Raw genomic sequence first — 18052 nt, forward strand, 5'->3', positions numbered from 1 at the left:
GGGGGGAATCAATAATTACAGCCACTTGCCACGGGACGACCTTTCGATTGCCGTCAACTAGAGCTCCCACCGTCTGCCACAGACTCGCCCCTCTCGATCAGATCGAAAGCCTTTTTCCAAGGGGTCTCGCCAACGCAACACCCTCACTCTTCCCCCGGCCAAGACACTCCAGCCACAGTCGCCTTCCACCCTGGAGTGTTGACCGTCGTTCCCTGCCGACTTGTGTACTTAGATGACAACCATCTTTCCGACCCAAAGCTGCCAGACCTGTACCTTCCCTCAGTCCTGCTTCAATTTCGGACCGCTTGGTCTTCACAACTCAACGTCCACGATTCCACACCGGGGCAAATTGCCGCAACTCCAAAACCGCACCTCCTGCCTCTCTCCCTCTCCCGCCACAATCAGTCACTAGTCACCGCAGATGCGTGGAAGGATCTTGGCTTAAGTAAGGGGTTTTGATCTCTTCACGATACCCGCTATGGAAGCGGGCGGATCTGGCACTAGGCAAAGGTCCGTTGGAGCCAGACATGTTCACCTCCCATCTCCCCCCCTCCTCCGAGTTAACACGCAACAGCACTTTCTCCTCTGCCAGAAACCCAGAGCACCCTGACTCCCGCCCGAGAGATACGTTCGACGGACAGTATAGACCTGGCCAGGCCATGGCGACAGCAACCGTGATGAGTCCTAGCGCTCAGTATAATCCACACCAACACCAACACTTTCCCTCCGCTTATCCTCCACCGGGTCCCCCTTCCAACATGCCCGGCATGCTATCTCCGACAGGGTCGCGGAGAACCTCTGATGAGCCAGAGGCTCGCCGACAGTTACTACCCTCTATTCGGGAGGTCATATCCGGCTCCAAGCCGAGCCCTTACTCGGCAACTGTTACCTCTTCAGCTCCTCCACCCCCGAGCCTGCCTTCTCCATTCTCGCTATCAGCCCCGCAAAGGCCGTTCTCCGACGTCTCCTCAGAAAATCACACGTCTCCGAGGACCTTGCATCCTCCCTCATCCTTTCCTCCCCGATCCGAGCCCATGTCGGCTTTCTCAGATCCTACCCGGCCATCCTTAACCGGCCGACCACCTGCACCACCCCCACCACCCTTGTCCACGTATTCGTCACAGCAACCCTCTCCTACCGAAAAGACGGAGCATCTCGAGGCGGAACAACGGCAAGCAGCGGAGGCGCAAGTGTTTAAGACGGGTTATCCACATCAACTACAGCAACCACATCAACCGGGACCGGGCCTCTATTCGCAGACGGGACAGCTGCCGCCAGGACAGTTACCGATTCCTGGTTACCCGCTGTCTCCTCGACAGGCAGGCCCTCCGCTTCCCTCTCCATTCGATCATCAGCGTCCACCAATGTATGGTGAGGAGAACTTTGCTAGCAGGGGCAACACCAAGTACGAGGCGACACTGGATCGGGCATTCGAGGCCTGGAACTACGGCGAAGCATTGAATAGAGTAAGTAGCTACCTCGAAAGTCGCTATCCCTGCTGCTGCCTCATGCTGCTGCCTCCTTCCCTTTCTATTTCTTCATGACCGTTTGACTTCTATTTGCGTGTCGAAACTTACCAGTCTTTTGCAGGTCGCGGGCTCCGCGCGGACGTTATTCCATTTCGCCGAGGCATTCGATGCCGCTGCTAGAGAGCAGCACGGCGCACAGCCCATACCGTCTCGGTTGCCCACGGAAAACGAAGTCACCCTGATGCTGGACAACGTGTACATGATGAAAAAGTGTCTCGAGGACGTGCGGAATATGGTGCAGCAAAGCAGGATCATCAACGAGCGGACCCGGGAGAACAATGCCCGCAAGCCCTTCGAGGAGGATGAGCCTGGATATCCCGAAGCGGTCAAGGCGCAATTTGGAATGGGCGAGGTGAAGAGGAGGCGTGGGGTAAGTCTCGACTACACTCGCATACCGCGCGGCGGTTCCATTGAGAGGTCGTCCAAAAAATTTTTACTGACACCAGTGACAGCGGGCAGCTCCTCCGGGTCGGTGTCACAGCTGCAACAGGATCGACACTCCTGAATGGAGACGAGGTCCGGACGGAGCACGAACCCTATGCAACGCGTGCGGTCTGCACTATGCAAAGCTAGAACGTAAACGGCAGCTTGAACAACGGTCCATCCGGCCCAAACCTTCAGACGACCGGAGTTAATGAACGCAAGCCACGACCCGATGAACCGGAGGCTTCAGGTGGATGAGAGAGATACGGCTGGTCCACTTCCTGTTCGCCCCGGGATTACAAATGCGGACGATAACCCCACGAAGCAGACCGGGAAACAAGACTTCTTCCTTTAGTTACTGTGTGCGCTTCTAGCAAGCGTAGCATGGCCCATCTCTCCCAACGAGCCCCGGGCAACAACAAGTTACCTACCTACCCAATACCCCTACCACTTGGCGGTAGACAGAGTTATACCGCCCCTTTTATATCTCGTTCGGCAGAAACGCCTTCTACACTCCCGCTCCCTCCCTGTGTTGTGTCTTTCTTGTCTGTATATGCATATATATTCTTGAGGTTTTTTTTTTATACCCTTCCCTTTTTTGGAGAGTGAATCGGCTGTCTCGGTAGGCAGGAATCAAGGCATCAAACGGCGTTTTCACCTTCGTTACACCTCATCGTTACTTGATGTTCTTTTTTGTATATCACTTTCCGAGGATTCAGACTAGAGCAAAAACATCTGGGTGGGGAGGAACGGAAAAAGGAATCTGGACATACAAGGAATAAATAAGTCGTTCGACCACCCTACCTGTTCGCATTCGCATCTTCGTCGTTTGATTCGTTATCTTCGTGACCACGGCCCGCAAGCAAAAACTGCGCAGTAAAGTGGGAAGAGAGCTTGCTTGACCTTGTTGCCTCTTCCCAGGGGTGGTTGGATTCAACGCGGAGCTAGTGCAATGCGATGGGGCGGCCATTCAAGGCAAGCTCACCGGACCCTGATCCCCCAAGAGACTCGGCGACACATGCCGGGCAAAAAAGAGAAAGCGCACGCGGCGTGGGCAGCTCCAACCGGGTGAGTCTGGGATACGTTGCCTGGGGCTTCCCTGTCCCCTGGCTGGCAACCACACCATAGCGTGCGCTAGAAGAAACCCCCCCGGCCCCTAGCCAACACAACAGAGGGACCAACTGCGACCAGGTGACAGGGAGAGGAGTGGGGTGGGGTGTCAATGGACAACAAACACCTCACACACCGCACACGCGGGTTTTATTATGACTGGGGGATCTGGCATCTGGTCTCGGCGCGATCTCAGATGCGGTAGGAATTCGGTGATCAATCAATGAGGGATCGAAAATCTCTCCCAGTACGTACCCCATGTTACTATATGTAGGTACGTACATACATTCCAGCAATCCGTTTCTCAGTGAACACCTCCCTGGCTGCGGGCATAATGACGAGGGAACTCCACCAGGTCGGCAGCAGCATATTCTCGGATCGCACCAACTAACTCGGCCGGGTTCCCAACCATTTGGGACCGGGACTAGCTTGGTTTCCGTCACTGCTTCGCGGGGGGACGTGCGACTCAGGGCACTGGTGGACCCACACCGGTGGCTTTTGGGGGGGTAAAAAGAAATTACGAACAGTCCCAATCCGATGAAAAGAAAAAGAAAAAGAAAACTAGTAACTAACTTCCCTACCTTGCGAGCCACGTACATCGTACGACGTACCTAGTTAGGGGCCGTAGGTAGGTATGCAATGGTTGCCCCCCGTGCTAATTCCCGACTAAGGGTGTCCTATAATAGCGTCGCGTACGACTAGTTTCCGCTCTAGTTAAGTACAAGTACTGCACATTCGGGGCCCAAAAAAAACCGTTTGGGGGCAACTCTACCCGAGCCGCTGTCCTTTACCGTATGGGGTAGGTGGTCGACACTGGCAGAGACAGTACGTGCCGTATCCGCACGCAAACCTCGTGCCAGTGGCTCACGACAGCGGCCCGTCGTGTGGTTGGGAAGAGTGGGGAGCAGCACCTGGAGAGAGTTGTTGCCTACCACCCCCTTGCAGCCGGTGAAGTGGACATGATCCGGGTGCCTCTCTCTGCTCTGCCTGCGTCAGTCACGGGCGTGTTGTCCTTCACAATCCCGCAGCAACACGCCTTTTCACACCAGCAACTAGGTCGGGAGGGCGGACAGTAAGTAGGCGGCCATGCGTTTCCAAGGCACCGACCACGCGATATAGCCACCAATGCACATGCTCGAGGGTACTCTAGCCCTCACGCGGCAACCGGAGGAATGCCAACGACCTAGACATTTCGACATCCGACCTAGACATCCGACGCAGGGCCCGTCGAGACTCTTTATTAATCCGCCTCTCCTTTTCCCCCTTCCATCAGCATTCCGAATGCCAGGATCTTCCAAATTCTGGCTGCGTGGCGGGACTCCCATCCATCCTCTCACAGAGACGTCGTGGTCCCGTGGCGCCAAATGGGGTGCCACCCTGGAGCATGCTTACAGGATCTTCGTGCTGGCAAGTTTTCTGATTGCTGCGACACAAGAAAAAGGACAAGGGGACCACCAGGGGAGAGGGGGGCTACGACGAATGAAAGGCGACGTCAAAATGGTTTATGGATTGGCGGAAAAAAAAAAAAAAAAAAACAGGGTCTTGCTCCCCAACTCTGCCGCGTGGTTGGGCATGTCTGCAGTATGGGGTGGTGGCACAGTGATAGACAAACCTTTCTTAGCGTGGGCGTTGAACGGCTCTCGTGGGGGGAGGGCCTAGACAGATACCGTTCGATACCGTTGCTGTGAGGGGCGGAACAGGTCTTTACACGTGCATTTCCTTCTGAGGCTGGGGTAAAATTTCCCCGGAGGAGTTTCGAAATGGACGAAGAAAGCAGCAACTGGGTCGATCTAACACGCTCTCTCCTCCATTCCGCTTGCCCAATACCACTTTTGGGCCTCTGGTATCGTCGCGGAATGGCTCGGCCCTCCTCCCCCTGCGTGTCTAAGACGCTTTTGAACTGTGGGCTAGAGGGTGATGTTATGACCGAGATTGGATTGCGGAGAGATTTGTGAGAGGCTACACTGCAGCCGGGGACGCAAGCCGTATGGCCGCCCCGCGCGGGAACCCATCTAGCCGTGGAGGGAACTCGCAGGACCAAAAGGTGTGTTGAACAAGAATGGTGATTGATATCTTGCTGTGTCGTGTCAATCGAGTCGGGGAAGCGGGGACGGGTGTCGCGAACGCCGGCTGGATGCAGACCCCGTTCGCAAGGTTCGTCATAGGAACAGAGCGCACAAAAAAAAAACCCCTCGGTACGCATCTCTATCCATCTGGTGGTCGCGGATTTGCGGCTGTGGCCGAGAGACATCTATCTGGCCCCGGCCGATTGGCGGTTTTTGAAGCGCCCCGGAACGGAACCAAGAGAAAAAAATTAGTATTTGCTTCTTCTCTCACCGATCTTGACCCGCCTCGCGGTGATGGCCGCTTGAGTGGCCTGATGCTGTCTCAGCGCCTCGTTGGTGGTAGCTACGCAGTAGCTCGGGCTCGATGGCGAAGAATCCATTGGTCGCCCCGCCCCCTCCCCGTCCCCGTTCCTGGAGAGACGGCAGCATGCCATCATGCCAGCAGGACTCGGTGAAGTGCAGAAATGGCCAATGGTGGGGTGGCATTTTAAGTGCGTAGGCGAGATCGAGAATCTGGCCTTGTCGTCCGACCATGACGAGCCGAAACGGGGCTCAACGAAATCCCAAAAGCGAGAGAGAATCATCGCCAGCCACGTGGGGATTTAGACTTAATTGTGAGATCTTGGTGCCCACCCCCTAATTAGGTAACTAAATGTAGGCTAATTAATCGGTCGGGAAGGGCCATGGGAAATCAAGTCCAAGATTTTGGAATCGAGCCCGCGATCGTTTAGATTGTATACTTTCGATGTACACGAAGGTACCTCCCGATCTAGACCGTGCTACTTCCCAGTTACGCACGTGGTGTATACACGGGCCCCACTTCAAGCTGGCTGATGATGGATCGATCTCAAGTCAGATCTGCGGGTCTTTTTCTGATTCGCGGATCTATTTTGCGGGCTCACGGCGGACGCTACATTGCATTCGATAGGCGGCCTGGCAGCTTTGAATAGGCAGAGACCCAACAGTCCCCAAGCGGTAGTTTCTTCTTCTTCTTCTTTTACCCAACCACCAACTACTGTGCAGTAACCCAGAGCTGGGAAACGAAAGGAGAAAGGATTACCATGACGGAACATTTTTCGTCGATCTGTTCCCGGTTTCGATCGATCACAGAGAGACATGGCTCATGAAATCCATCCCTGGATCTTGCCCTTGCAACCGCAACTCTAATCTCTAATCTCGTACCCGGAGCAAATTCCCGGTTCTGTAGAAGGCCCAACCATTAGCGTGGGCAGATGAGACAGGCGACTCAGGAGTGGAATGCTGGAAGATTGGTGATGACGGATTAGCAGTGAGAGACGAGAGACACTCTGGTAAGCCATGCGCATGCCGCGTAGTGTAATTGCTTTTCTAATTATAGGTGTGATGAGTTGATGCTCAACAGGAGGGAAAACAGAGCTTGCAAGACATTGGACGACTCGGAAGTCTCGGCAGTCTCGGCAATAAAGGGTTCGATGAGCCAGATTTCTCCCGTGTGAAGTCCCTACCTACACACCTAGTCCCCTTGCCAAGGCGAAGCCATGACACCTTGTTTCGTCTGTTCCCGCTCGGCGTATTTGTTGGAAGGAACATGGAACGAACGGCAATCAGTGGAATAGCCACTTCCCCACTACCACGGTCTGGCCACGATTGTCTTCTTTTGCGGATGCAACGTCGGCGTAATATTCCACCCTGAAATGGCGCTGCACCAGAGGCCGGGCACCAGAGACCAGCAGCAATCCTACCCTGGCCAGAAAAGCATGGCGCAGAACGCTATCGAAAACGCTCATGTGAAAGAACCAAAATGCGGCACCCAGCCCGCCCACCTGTGCCCGCTTCCCTCCCCCTCCCCCTTCCCCTCCCTTCCCAAGCGAAGCGAAAGGTTCTGTTCTAGAAAGAACCCTCTAGTAGAACCCGGTCAGGGTTGGACCCGGTCGCTCACCGACATCACCATGGAAGCTGCCAGGGATCAGGGATCGATTAGACGGCGCGCACGTTGTGCACGTCGCACAAGAGAAAAAGAGAGATCATCACCGATCTAGATCACTTACGTGCGGGTGCCCGGCCTGGCGCTACTGGCCCTCCTCCCACCCCGGCTTTTTGGGCCATGACGGGATGGGCACCTAATACCGCCAACAAACCACAGCTGAAAAGCAAGGTACTAATCAAATGTATATTCCCAGAAAAGGAAAACGGGAGAGAGATCGAATCGATAAAACAGAACCAACGAAACCGGATCTCAATCCCGCACGGTCGGTCGCCCTGGGGGGAAAAAAGGTGGGGTTGTGCCACCAGTTGCCATGTGCGCCCTCTTTTGGGTTTGGAGATCCCCGGCCGCCTGCAGCTTCGGCCTTTCCCAGATCTTGCATACACGGCTGGGATCGAGGGGGGAGGGCAGGCTAAAGGTTCGAAATTTTGGTGGGGTGTGGGGGGGGGGGGGAGAGGAAAGATAACACAGCTGCGTGATGTAAGACGGCGTGAAAATAGTTGCTACGTATATGCGACCTTGTGGAACCTGAGAACCTGCGCCAAACGCATGGGGAGCTGGTCTGCTGACTCCTACTGCGTACGCTATGCCGCGAAAGGGCAAAAATAGCGGTCTGGCAGGACCCTGGAGTGTCAAAGCAAGCGTGGTTGGTTGAGCCTTCTACTGTCTGGACTGCCGGGAACGGCCCTCGTGACGTGATGCTTTGTGTGCCATGAGGATGGGGGGCACGCGGAGTTACATGGGCCAAAGGTCACGGCGAAGTGCCTGCAAGCCTATGACATGTATCTCCAAGTCTGGGAACATGTAACCCGTTGTCTCTCTCTCGTACTGTCGCCCCATGAGATCTTGTGCTACATAACCAAAGTATTGCGTGGCGCTGACCAAGGGGGCCAGACTATCTATTTCCCAAGACAAAAATAAAGAAGAAGAAAAAAGAATGCGGTCTTGACGCTTCGCACTGATGCCCAACCGCAACCTCCCCCAATGTCCTTCCATGCTCGCACAACCCTGGTCCCGTCTCTCCCTCACGCTCTCACCTCACGACAACGAGGCGGATCGGAAAGGAGGAAGCCGGCCGTCCGCCCACCCCGTCTGCCCGCCCCCCCATCTCCTCCCCAATCAGGCTCCCCAATCAGGCGCCCCTGAACCCCCCAAGCAGACGGTCCAGGTCCGGCACATCGAGGCCGCCGAACCCGCGGTCGTCCTGCTCCCTCTCGCCGATGGCGACGACGGCGCCGACCAGGTCCCTGGCGACCTCGTCCGTGACGGCGCTGTCGTGCCCGTACCCCGGGTGCCGGTCCACAAAGTGCCGGATCCACCGCGCCGCCGTCCAGAGCTCGCCGCTGGCGCGCTTGCGGATCAGGTCCAGGTACGTCGACAGCTCGCACCGCGTCACCACGTCCAGGTTGACCGAGTCGAGGTAGCCCTCCACGAGGGGGATGAGGCCCGGGAACTCGTCCTCGTCCATGAAGCTGTTGAAGCTGGTGGCGTCTTCTTCGTCCTGGTCGCCGCCGGCCCCCGTCGCGTTCCCCGACGAGGAGAACGACCTGGCGTACGAGGTGCCGTTGATGATCTCGTTGATGCTCATGAGCCGGTACTCGTCTTCGACGGGCCCCGTCGGCGTTGGAGGCCTGCTCGGCATCCCGTTGGGGCTGTTGGTGCCCGACGCCGCCGAGCTCCGCGGGGGCCGGGCGTGGAACGGGTTCTTGCGGAAGTGGAACTTGCGCTCCAGGACGGCGTCTCGCGCGTGCGCCGTCTCCATGTTCTCGTCGACCTTGACGATGGGGATGTAAAAGTTCAGGTCGAAGCTCAGGATCGCGCGCGTCATGAGCACGAGGAAGACGGAGAAGGCGGCGTTCTCGAAGTCGGTGACCTGTATCTCCATTGGCCGAAACTCGACCCGCCAGCCGATACTGTTGTCGGCCGGCGGCGGCTTGAACCGCATGTGCTGCCAGTTCGTGCTCTGGATGTTCTCGAAGTGGTCCGTCTTGTTCAAGTCAAGCTCCTTGAGATCTTCCGAGAAGATGACAATCGGGTCCCGGATGAACAGATGCGCAAAGTGAGTCGCAAGTCTGTCGTCCATGCCGCCTTCGAGAAGTTTAGCCTTGATGTCTGGGTCGATTATGAGATCCGGGTCGAGATATTCTGGCCGCAGTCGAGAGTCGGTGGAGATGTAAGTTGAGTTTGAGGCGTATCTCGACTTGGGTATTCTCCATCGGTCGTTTTCAAGGGGCTACAGCTGTCAGTCAGGGATTGAAACAGAGCTATGGCCCATGATTACAAGTACGTACCTTCTCCCCCATTTCCCCAGGAGTTCGGTCGTCGACAGCTCTGCTGATTTGATTCCACCGGACATCGGTATCGGCCAGGAACCCCTTGTAGATGGGCGTCGCGGCCGTTAGAGCCAGCAGGATGGGGCCCAGCGGGCTCAGCTGGTCATACATGCGCCTCCCCTCGGTGATATTCTTGGCCTGGAAGGTTATCTGAAGGCAACAGCTGCCCATGCCAAATGCCATGGCATCCATGTGGATAAAGTTGTCCGGGGCAGCACCATTCCGCACATCATCGTCTTCCGGCCAGTTGTGCAGATCGTAATTGACAGTCGGATCTTTCCACGGCCAGGGAGTCTTCACATCCCTGAAGACCGGCACATTCACTTGAACCTTCCGTCCCCGGCGGGACCGGATGTTGGCCGCAAGGGTGGGAAACCGAATGTGGGGGTTTGCGATCTCATCAGGAACGAACTGAGACCGCAGCTTGGATCCGGAAACAGGATAGAAGGGATCAGTGAATACCCCTGGAGATCCCAACGTCGGGAACGTCGTCAGGGTGATTGGATGCTCCTTAGGCAGCATGTGGTTCTTTGCGATCCGTCTCCTACGAATCATTGAGCCCGCGTTCAAGATGAGAGAGTGTGTGAGAGAGATAAGGGGGGGGGGGGGGGCTGGGGGGTCGGGATAACGCATTACCTTAGCTTCATATCCGGCTCTACAGCCAGCAGCGCTTTGAACTCGATCCCCCATGGCTTTCCGGGAGTGGCTTCAAGCATGAACCTCCCGAACTCTGGATGGAAGACCGGGAGGGGATTCTCCTGACTGGAGGATGGTGAGTAATACACCTCGACATTTTCCCGGCATGCGGATCAGGTATGTTGTCTTACCGAGGCGGCGTTGCATCCTGCAGGTCGGGAACACCTCCACCCTGCGCAACGAGCTCCTCGTCATTGGCCAGGGCTTTCAAGATGTCCGCCTGCCTCAAAGACAGGAGCACCTTGGGGTCATCTTTCGAGTAGACCACAACGAGATACTCGATCTAAGAGGGGACCATCAGTTACCCGGGTGGAAACGGGTACAAGTGAGAACGGCAAGGGTTGAGATACCTCATCGCCCCAGAGCATCGCGTCCCTCTCCTTAACCTTTGCCTTGTTCCATATTTCAAGCAATTGCTATTCGCTGGTCAGCCCTGTTCAGCCGTGTGGGCCACGTGCAGGCAAGGGACTGAGGTCCCGATATCAGTGCTCACCTGGATACCCCATTCCCTGACTTGAGCAGCATACTTCTTGGCGTCAGGCCAATCCAGGGCCGTCCCTTCAGCCCTTGAGCGAATGGCGGGTTAGTAGTAAGTTTCACGGTACTCCGTCGTACATGCAGGCGCATGTGTCTTGAGTAGATCAAGGGGGGAGGGGCTTACAAGAGACCCATATTTGGAGATCTTTAAGAGATCGAGCGTCCGATGAAAAAAAAGCTAACTCTCGGGGTCCGGGGTGGGAGCCAGTTGGTTTGACGGATAAAAGGATATAGAACCGGAGACGCTGCCTCTCACTAGGTAGGATTTGGTTATAAGGTTGTCACTTTTGAGTTTTGGTCCAACCGTCGTGAAGCCGGGGGAACCGAGATCTTAGAAGGCGCCCAAGGAGTTGTACAGATCAGATAGATACAGTAATTATTTCTGATTGACCACGGCGGAGGGTACCGAGGCAGGCTGCTAAGGATTGTAGACAGGATCCAGGGTTGCTGGTTAGGTGGGTAGGTATTATTTAGTCTTCTCGTCACGCCGCTTGTCCGCAAGGAGGAGCGAATATAGAGTTGCCTTTGCCGTGACAGTTAGACCCCCATGTCCGCCCACGTTAGATGCAGCATTGTTGGCAACCCATTGCCGAATCAGAAGATGAGCCTGGGATTTAGGACCTGGTTAGGGGGAAGGCGTCATCAAGGGACGCAGTCTTTGGTTGCCTCAAGTGCAAGGTTGGAAGGGACTGGCTGCTGAGAAGGGGAAGTTGCATCTAGCCGAGATCTTCGAGGGGGGCCTGGGGTGGGAGTGCAAAACTCGACGGGAACATTTTGACACCAAAAAAAACCCCTCGAGTTAAGAAAAGACTCTTGCTGAGAACTAATAAACTGCCGTCGTTGTTAGGGCCTAGATTGGGGTGGGTGTGTGGGGCTCCCGCTATTCTGTAGAGCTCCTTCTCAAGATGTAACGGCGATTTGCGGATGCTTAGAAATCCAACTAGGTAGTGATCGCGATATTACTCCGTGACCTCGGTCCTCACTTCCGATGACTCGGGGATTACTAATCTTATACTTTGCTTGCCGAAGAATGTCTGGAACTTCGTATGTACATAGTAGGGAGTAAAACTGATATAAGAAAAGCCCTAGTTTAACAGTTGCACTGCCTGGCAAAGCAGTTGCTGTGATGGAAATATTACAAGAGAGGTACTGTGAACGCCAGAAATGCCCTCAACATGGTAAAACCCCAATTTATCCCGTCCTAAAAAACGCCGCCCGAAGAGGGTATGATAGAGTAATAAAAAAATCAAGGAGAATAGAACCTGAACGCAAGGAAACGATAACAAACGATAGTGTATCCCCTTCCGCCCCTCGCCCTTGCCCTAGGTTTTCGTTATTGCACATTGAGGAACAAATCCTCCCCTCTGCGCGTCAGCGTCAGCTTCGGCTCCCACCCGGGTGTTGCCGGCAACGCCACGTGCCCGAGCTCATCCGTGATGAACCCCGGCGCGCCGCCTTGCTGTTGCCCACCTCCGTCTCGCCGCCATTTACCCCTCGGCGCCCCGACGCCTAGGACCAGCGCCGCGGCTCGGTCGGCGCCGAGGCGCTTGGGGAGCAGGGAGCTTGCGTTGGAGTTGTATCCATTCACCGATTCGCCAACTCGGAGGGTTTGCGGTGACGGCTGTCGCTGCTGCTGTTCCGGAGGTGCCGAACTCGACCTTGCTTCGGGCGATCCGTTTCTTATATGGGCCGGGTTGCGGCTGGGCTGAAGGTTCAGAGCCAGTGCCTGGAGAGGTTGCCGGATACTGGGGGGTTGGGATGGTGGGGGGGCCTGATGCGACTTCACGGGCTCCATGACTCCCGGGGTTGAGCTTAGCTGCCTATGCCCATTGGGGATGCTTGCTCTTAAGGGTGCCGGGAAGAGCGAAAATGCGGGCCCCTTGTTGGGGGTTGGGTGCCTCGCCGGCGTGCTTCCTGCACCGGGAATCCTGGGATAGGAGACGGGTGACGTCCCAGGCGAGATCGGTGTTTGAGGTGACTCGACGACAAGGGACAGCATTTCTTGTGGCTCGTCGTCAATGTCGTCTTCATCGCCGGCTCCTGCTGACTCGATCGTCGTTCCGGACTCGTAGGAATTCCGCGTTACTGGCCGACTAGCTCGTCGTGAATTGCGCCTTTGCACCGGGACCCCTATATGCCCGGCACCGCTCTCTCGGATGAGATCGAAGTACGTGCTCGGCGGGGGTTGTGCCCTCGGCAAATGATTGCCAGGGCTCAGAGTAGCCGACTGTGGCACGCTGAAGTTTGAATAGATGCTGGACGGCACGCCCACACCGCTGGCGGCTGCTTTGTCCTTGAATACAATCGGCGAGCCCAATTTGGTGGGCGCCAGTCTTGCTGGAAGTGAAGGGGCCAGTCTCGTATCGTCGACGGGGGGGCCGGATGGGGCGCCCATCGCTCTCTCCGACTTCTTCGTCCCGGTCAAGGGATTCGGTACTTCAAGCTCGGCCGCTTGGGATTTTCGTTTCTGGTTGGCGAGAATCCAGTTGCCCCATTTATCAGCAACATAATAGGTTGTCGCCGATTGCGGGTCTGATGGAGGTGGCCGCCATACATGAGCTCCGGTGGCACTATCTGGCTCGCCGTCCTCCGCAAACTCTGTCACTACGCTTTCGCGCCCTGTCAAGGTTACCCGTGCTTCATGTTGGTGCGACCCTGGTGTCTGCGGGATGGTCAAGGTCAAGGTTGGTTTCGGGGGTTCTTGGGTTTCCTGGGTATTCGATGTGTAGGTCAGGGGCCGGCCTTGGGTCGTTCCCGCCGAGGGTGTGGTGTTAGGGCGGGAAATGGCCAGGCCGATCGAGCCGGGGAGAATGCTCTCCCGGTCTCCCGGTCTTTTGAAATCCATTTCTACCGGAGTCTTGTGTATCGGCGCGGAAATCTGGAGATTTGGGCTATTCTGGTTGCTCTTGAGCAAACCAAAACCCCGCGAGCCCCGCCCCGTCAAGAGCCCTGATTCCCGATCACGATACCTCCTCCTGCGAATACATCTTATTAAAAAGATTAGACCTATCGCTAAGCCCACGGCCGCAGCAACGCCACCGGAGATCCCGGCAATCTGAGCGGTCGTGAGCTTAGACGTTCTGGACACGCTTGGCTCATCTGGTGATATTGTAGAGATTGGTGAACTCGTTGGTGTTGCCGGTGCCGCCTGTACTGCCGTCGAGCTAGCTTCTACAGGTGCCGTGATAGCCCCTGCAGCTGCTGTGATGGTTACGGTGGGCACAACTACCGCACCGGTACCTGATGGAATCACCATCGTCGCGACGATGGTGGCATGGGTCTGCGGAGCTGCATTGGCCACTCCCAAGCACATGCCGTATGCCTTGGTCACGGCTTGTCCTGTCGACTATAAGTATCTGTCAAGATTGGCAGGCTCTTCTTAGATTAACCCACCTGATGCATCGGATCCATGGCATGAATTCCGATTACTCTCGGCAACAATGCACTGAACGCCGCCCTCCCCAATCGTGAACCCTGACCTCCCGGTTTTCCGGCAAAGACACTGCAAAGACAGTGCCGGCCCACAGACCTCGGCATCGAAGTTGGCTGATAGGAAGGATTGAAAACAGCCCCATGCGCAGGAAGGGATGAAACTGGCTATATCGCTTGGGAGACCGGCGCTGGCGGCGTTGGAAAGTGAAGATGCTGTCATCCATAACACCAAGGACAGTAGAGGCTTGCCCGCCATTCTATGGTTGGACATCTGTGAGACGAGAGGGTCAGCGGCTCTGTTCCCAGGATGCCCTTTGCGGACAAGAGCATCAGACCTCAACAGGCCTCGCATTTCTCGCTGTTGGACGCTATTGGACGCTATTGGCAAGGAGCTCTAGACGACCGAATCCGAGTTGGTTTTTGTCATGGAGCGAGAGAACAGTGGGAACAACATGATACTGTCCCAACCGCGGCCAGGAGAGGGCAGAGACAGAATAATAAAAGCTAACCAACCTATGAGTTAATAGTATAATTAAGGGAGATGGCCAGCATCTCAACCTGGTCTAGAAATAGCGAACTGCCGCGGTAGGTATGACACCCGGGGGCTATGCGACCTAAAAGAGACAGGCCAGGAACGGCCGCGCAACAAGGAAAGGAAAAGAGGGAAGGTTGCCGAAGAGATGAGACAGAGAAGACCAAACGAGGAGGCCACAGGGAAAAAAATAAGAGGAAGGAAAGGAAAACAAAGGCCTGGCCGGGGAATCCATCGGAACGGACGCGGCAACGAACTCTAGCTTCGCTCCTGCCAATGCCTTTCCATTCTGCCAACTCGCAGGCATGGCCGCCGCACGAAGGAGAGCAGGGTTGCGTCATAGGGGCAGGATGTTTGCAGTCTGGAAGACGATGTCCCTCGCAGACGAGCGAGAGAGACGACCGAGGCAGGGCAGGCACATCGTCGATCCGCCTTGCGGATTGGCTGTGGGCTATTTCGGGGGTGTGGCGGTAACCCTGCGTGGCGGTACCCAATGAAGATAACACAGAAGCCGCCGCCCTCCAAATGAGTGGCTCATACTCACTGCTCTTCCTTTTCGAGATCTGCGCGCGTTTACAAGGCGCCTAAATTTGAGTGCCCGGCGCCAATGATGGGATGAAACAGACCTGTCCATTGGGCCAGCCAAATCACGTGCGATCCTCGAGCCAATCCTGCCGCCGTGTGGCCTCGCTTCCTGACTCCTTGTTACACCTGACTTGTTTCAACTCTTCGTGCAGTGAGTGGCCTGCAGGTGATGGTTAGAACTTGCGCCGACTTGATCGAAGCCGCCAACACAATATTCGTGCCTCCGTTTTACCCTACAATGAACCCGACATGCTCTGGAGCATGCGAATAGAAGGCGATTGGGCTTGGGCTGGAACTTACAGAAGTTGACATCTCTCTTCGGCTTTCCCTTGTTCCAGGGACATGTCGACTGCGGACCGTCCTCCCCAGATTTTTGCAGAGTGGCTGAGACGTTCCCTGAGGGGTAGGTACCTACCTACCTACCTACCTAGCTAGGAGATGCCATCACAGTACCTGGAGGGATGTGGGTGGTATGAAGTTCCTTCCGGCGTGCAGAAACCCACGGAGGCGCTTAAAGGTAAGTGGATGTGGTTCGGGTTGCAACCTGCAGGGTAAGCAGGTATGTACCTGCAGCAAACTGTATTGTCGGTTGGTATCTAGGTCTCAGGTCTCAGGTCTCATCCATTCATTTTCTTCATTATCAGCCGCCTGCACCTGATGCTGCAAAGTCTCCCACCTCCGACAATATTTTTCTCCACCTCGTCCCTGGCCCCTATTTTCCCGAAAGGATGTTGATTTATCTGCGAGCGAAAGGCAGCAGAAACCCACCTCGGTATGGTCTCTGCTGACGACTCCCACGCCACGAACTGGAGATGGTGTTCTAGGCCGTAACAGCACTTGGGGCATACTCGGGTCTCGCTCGGCTCGACTTGATGACATCCTGGACCTTCTTCTCGGTTACATCCCAGTCGTCGGGACTCAACTGAATGAGATCGATGCCGTAGATGTTGGCAATGTCAGACAGGGCCTGGAAGCTCTTGCGGTCATAGACAAAGCTGATGCTGACACCGACTCGCCCAAACCGACCAGTTCGGCCAATTCTGTGCAGGTATGTCTCCGCGTCGGGCTCCCTGTCTCCCATGCCCTTCATCGGGATATCATAGTTGATGACCATGGACACACTGGAGACGTCGATACCCCGAGCCAGCACGTTGGTGGTGATGAGGACCTTGGACTTTCCGGTCCGGAAGTCGTCAAGAAGGGCATCTCGGTTCATTCCTTCGTAAGCACCATGAAGAACAGAGACCTTGTGGCCATCCGCCTCCATCCGGCGCTGGATTTCGTTGGCACTCTCCCGTGTCTGTTTTATGTCAGTCTCAAATATGGTTCCACACTGGTAACAGAGGGGCGACATACCCTGACGAAGATGACCGAAGATCCGATAGTCATCAGACCGTAGAGCTTGCAAAGAATGTCATACTTGGTCCGCTCATCCGGACAGTCCATGTACATCTGGGAAATGCCCCTGACGGTGAGGTCCTGCTGACGCAGCTTCATCTGGTTGGCATTCGGCGCAAAACGTTCGGCGTACATCATGACTTTATCGGGGAAGGTCGCTGAGAAGAGGAGTATCTGGATATTCTTCGGCAGCATGCTGCAAGAAAGTCAGCCTCAAGTCGCACGCAAAATCAGGCAATGGATAAACGCACTTTTTCACCCGCGTGCACTGATCGCCCAAACCCTGCATGTCCAGCATGTTGTCGGCTTCGTCAATAACAAGGAGCTTCAACTGCGACACATCAAACTGGCGGCGTCTGATCAGATCCATCACGGTGCCAGGGGTCCCAACCACGGCACTCGATCTCACGCCAGTATCGCGCGAGACGGCACCAGGAACTGCAGCCTCGACAATCAGGTCTTTGCAGAACTGCCCAATCGACTGTATCACGCTCTGAATCTGGCGAGCCAGCTCTCGGCTGGGGGCAAGTACCAAGGCCTGGGGCTGCGTCGGTTTGCTGAAGTCGATGCGGGAGAGAATGGTGAGGACGAAGGCGCCGGTCTTGCCAGTGCCAGACTGCGACTGGGCAATCATATTTGTGGGTGGGTTGGCGATCATGAGTGGCAGGGCCTTCTCTTGGATCTTAGAAGGCTTCTTGTAGTTCATCGCCAGAAGACCATCATTGATCTCTTTTGACAGCCCGAGTTGGTCAAACGTAGAAACCGAGTATAGCGGACTATCCTGGTCATTTTGAAGATCGCTCAGTTTCACCTCAACATCGTAGCTGGACTCGAGGAGGCGAGTCTCGACGGGCGCGGAGTCGCTGGGGCCGTCAAGCTGAGCTTTGGCAACATCGCTTTGGATTTCGGCCGCTTTGACTGGATTGTCGGCCGCTTCGACTGGAGTGTCGATCGGTTCAGCCGAAGCTTCAGCACTCGGCTTGGTGATACGACTGGCAAGATCGGCCATGATGGAGGGGATTGAGGGTTATCGGGTAAGACGTTGTCGAATCAGAGTGATGAAGCACGAGAAAGATGGGTAGGTGCTTTCTTGTCCAGGCTACTTTGGCCACCTGACCTGGTTCCAATCTGTGGCGCCCGTCAGTGAACGTCTTGAAATAACTTTGGGAAAAGCCGAGTGAATCTGGCTTACCCAATGCAGTAACGGATGGGAGAAGAAAGTTGGAGGTCGGGTTTTATTCACCGCGTGCTTGTATCCTGAGTTTTGCGAATGGCAACGGCCTTGGTTGGTGGGGTCGTGGTAGGTACCTAGGTACCTAGCTACCTGTAGCTGCACGGGCTTGGTGCTTGGAGGCTTGGTGGGGTTGCCGCTTGGACCCCAGCAGCCACTCCCACCGCGGAATTCCAGGTTCAACTATCACGATTCCCAATTGAGTGGTGATTGATCG

General features: G+C 55.7%; 5 protein-coding genes across 5 annotated transcripts; 1 reads left to right on the forward strand and 4 right to left on the reverse strand.

Moving 5' to 3' along the window:
• Positions 1 to 18: 18 nt before the first annotated feature.
• QBC33DRAFT_235652 (uncharacterized protein) lies at positions 19 to 2250 on the forward strand. The gene is made up of 4 exons (XM_060422871.1): positions 19 to 510; positions 575 to 1466; positions 1591 to 1899; positions 1982 to 2250. The coding sequence occupies exons 1-4, from the start codon at positions 479 to 481 to the stop codon at positions 2162 to 2164; spliced, it is 1416 nt and encodes a 471-aa protein (XP_060287399.1). The 5' UTR covers positions 19 to 478; the 3' UTR covers positions 2165 to 2250.
• Positions 2251 to 4470: 2220 nt separating this feature from the next.
• Positions 4471 to 5438, reverse strand: QBC33DRAFT_235685 (uncharacterized protein). The gene has a single exon (XM_060422872.1). It carries the CDS (start codon positions 5311 to 5313, stop codon positions 4555 to 4557), a length of 759 nt encoding a protein of 252 aa, XP_060287400.1. The 5' UTR covers positions 5314 to 5438; the 3' UTR covers positions 4471 to 4554.
• A 2785-nt stretch (positions 5439 to 8223) lies between these two features.
• On the reverse strand, positions 8224 to 10792 carry QBC33DRAFT_555680 (glutamate-cysteine ligase; the record flags this gene model as incomplete). Its single annotated transcript, XM_060429664.1, has 7 exons — positions 8224 to 9324; positions 9383 to 9968; positions 10061 to 10186; positions 10252 to 10403; positions 10471 to 10536; positions 10614 to 10686; positions 10782 to 10792. The coding sequence occupies 7 exons, from the start codon at positions 10790 to 10792 to the stop codon at positions 8224 to 8226; spliced, it is 2115 nt and encodes a 704-aa protein (XP_060287401.1).
• Positions 10793 to 11568: 776 nt separating this feature from the next.
• Positions 11569 to 14595, reverse strand: QBC33DRAFT_527160 (uncharacterized protein). The gene is made up of 2 exons (XM_060426955.1): positions 14051 to 14595; positions 11569 to 13996 (listed from the first exon to the last, which is right to left on the reverse strand). The coding sequence occupies exons 1-2, from the start codon at positions 14439 to 14441 to the stop codon at positions 11991 to 11993; spliced, it is 2397 nt and encodes a 798-aa protein (XP_060287402.1). The 5' UTR covers positions 14442 to 14595; the 3' UTR covers positions 11569 to 11990.
• Positions 14596 to 15733: 1138 nt separating this feature from the next.
• QBC33DRAFT_527165 (P-loop containing nucleoside triphosphate hydrolase protein) lies at positions 15734 to 17938 on the reverse strand. The gene is made up of 3 exons (XM_060426956.1): positions 16856 to 17938; positions 16563 to 16800; positions 15734 to 16506 (listed from the first exon to the last, which is right to left on the reverse strand). Exons 1-3 carry the CDS (start codon positions 17611 to 17613, stop codon positions 16027 to 16029), a joined length of 1476 nt encoding a protein of 491 aa, XP_060287403.1. The 5' UTR covers positions 17614 to 17938; the 3' UTR covers positions 15734 to 16026.
• Between the last annotated feature and the right edge of the window lie 114 nt (positions 17939 to 18052).

The sequence above is a fragment of the Phialemonium atrogriseum genome (genome assembly GCF_030411735.1).
Source record: "Phialemonium atrogriseum strain 8032-3 unplaced genomic scaffold QBC33scaffold_3, whole genome shotgun sequence".
NCBI classification, from domain to species: domain Eukaryota; kingdom Fungi; phylum Ascomycota; class Sordariomycetes; order Cephalothecales; family Cephalothecaceae; genus Phialemonium; species Phialemonium atrogriseum.

Excerpts from the sequence above, each read along its gene's own strand:
- QBC33DRAFT_235652 (XM_060422871.1), top strand. The coding sequence starts at position 479 with ATGGAAGCGGGCGGATCTGGCACTAGGCAAAG. Across the intron at positions 1,467-1,590 it reads ACGGCGAAGCATTGAATAGA|GTCGCGGGCTCCGCGCGGAC; the intron begins GTAAGTAGCTAC and ends AGTCTTTTGCAG. Across the intron at positions 1,900-1,981 it reads AGGTGAAGAGGAGGCGTGGG|CGGGCAGCTCCTCCGGGTCG; the intron begins GTAAGTCTCGAC and ends CACCAGTGACAG.
- QBC33DRAFT_235685 (XM_060422872.1), bottom strand. The coding sequence starts at position 5,313 with ATGTCTCTCGGCCACAGCCGCAAATCCGCGACCACCAGATGGATAGAG.
- QBC33DRAFT_527160 (XM_060426955.1), bottom strand. The coding sequence starts at position 14,441 with ATGCGAGGCCTGTTGAGGTCTGATGCTCTTGTCCGCAAAGGGCATCCT. Across the intron at positions 13,997-14,050 it reads CCATGGATCCGATGCATCAG|GACAAGCCGTGACCAAGGCA; the intron begins GTGGGTTAATCT and ends TATAGTCGACAG.
- QBC33DRAFT_527165 (XM_060426956.1), bottom strand. The coding sequence starts at position 17,613 with ATGGCCGATCTTGCCAGTCGTATCACCAAGCCGAGTGCTGAAGCTTCG. Across the intron at positions 16,801-16,855 it reads CAGTGCACGCGGGTGAAAAA|CATGCTGCCGAAGAATATCC; the intron begins GTGCGTTTATCC and ends ACTTTCTTGCAG. Across the intron at positions 16,507-16,562 it reads CTTCGGTCATCTTCGTCAGG|ACACGGGAGAGTGCCAACGA; the intron begins GTATGTCGCCCC and ends GACATAAAACAG.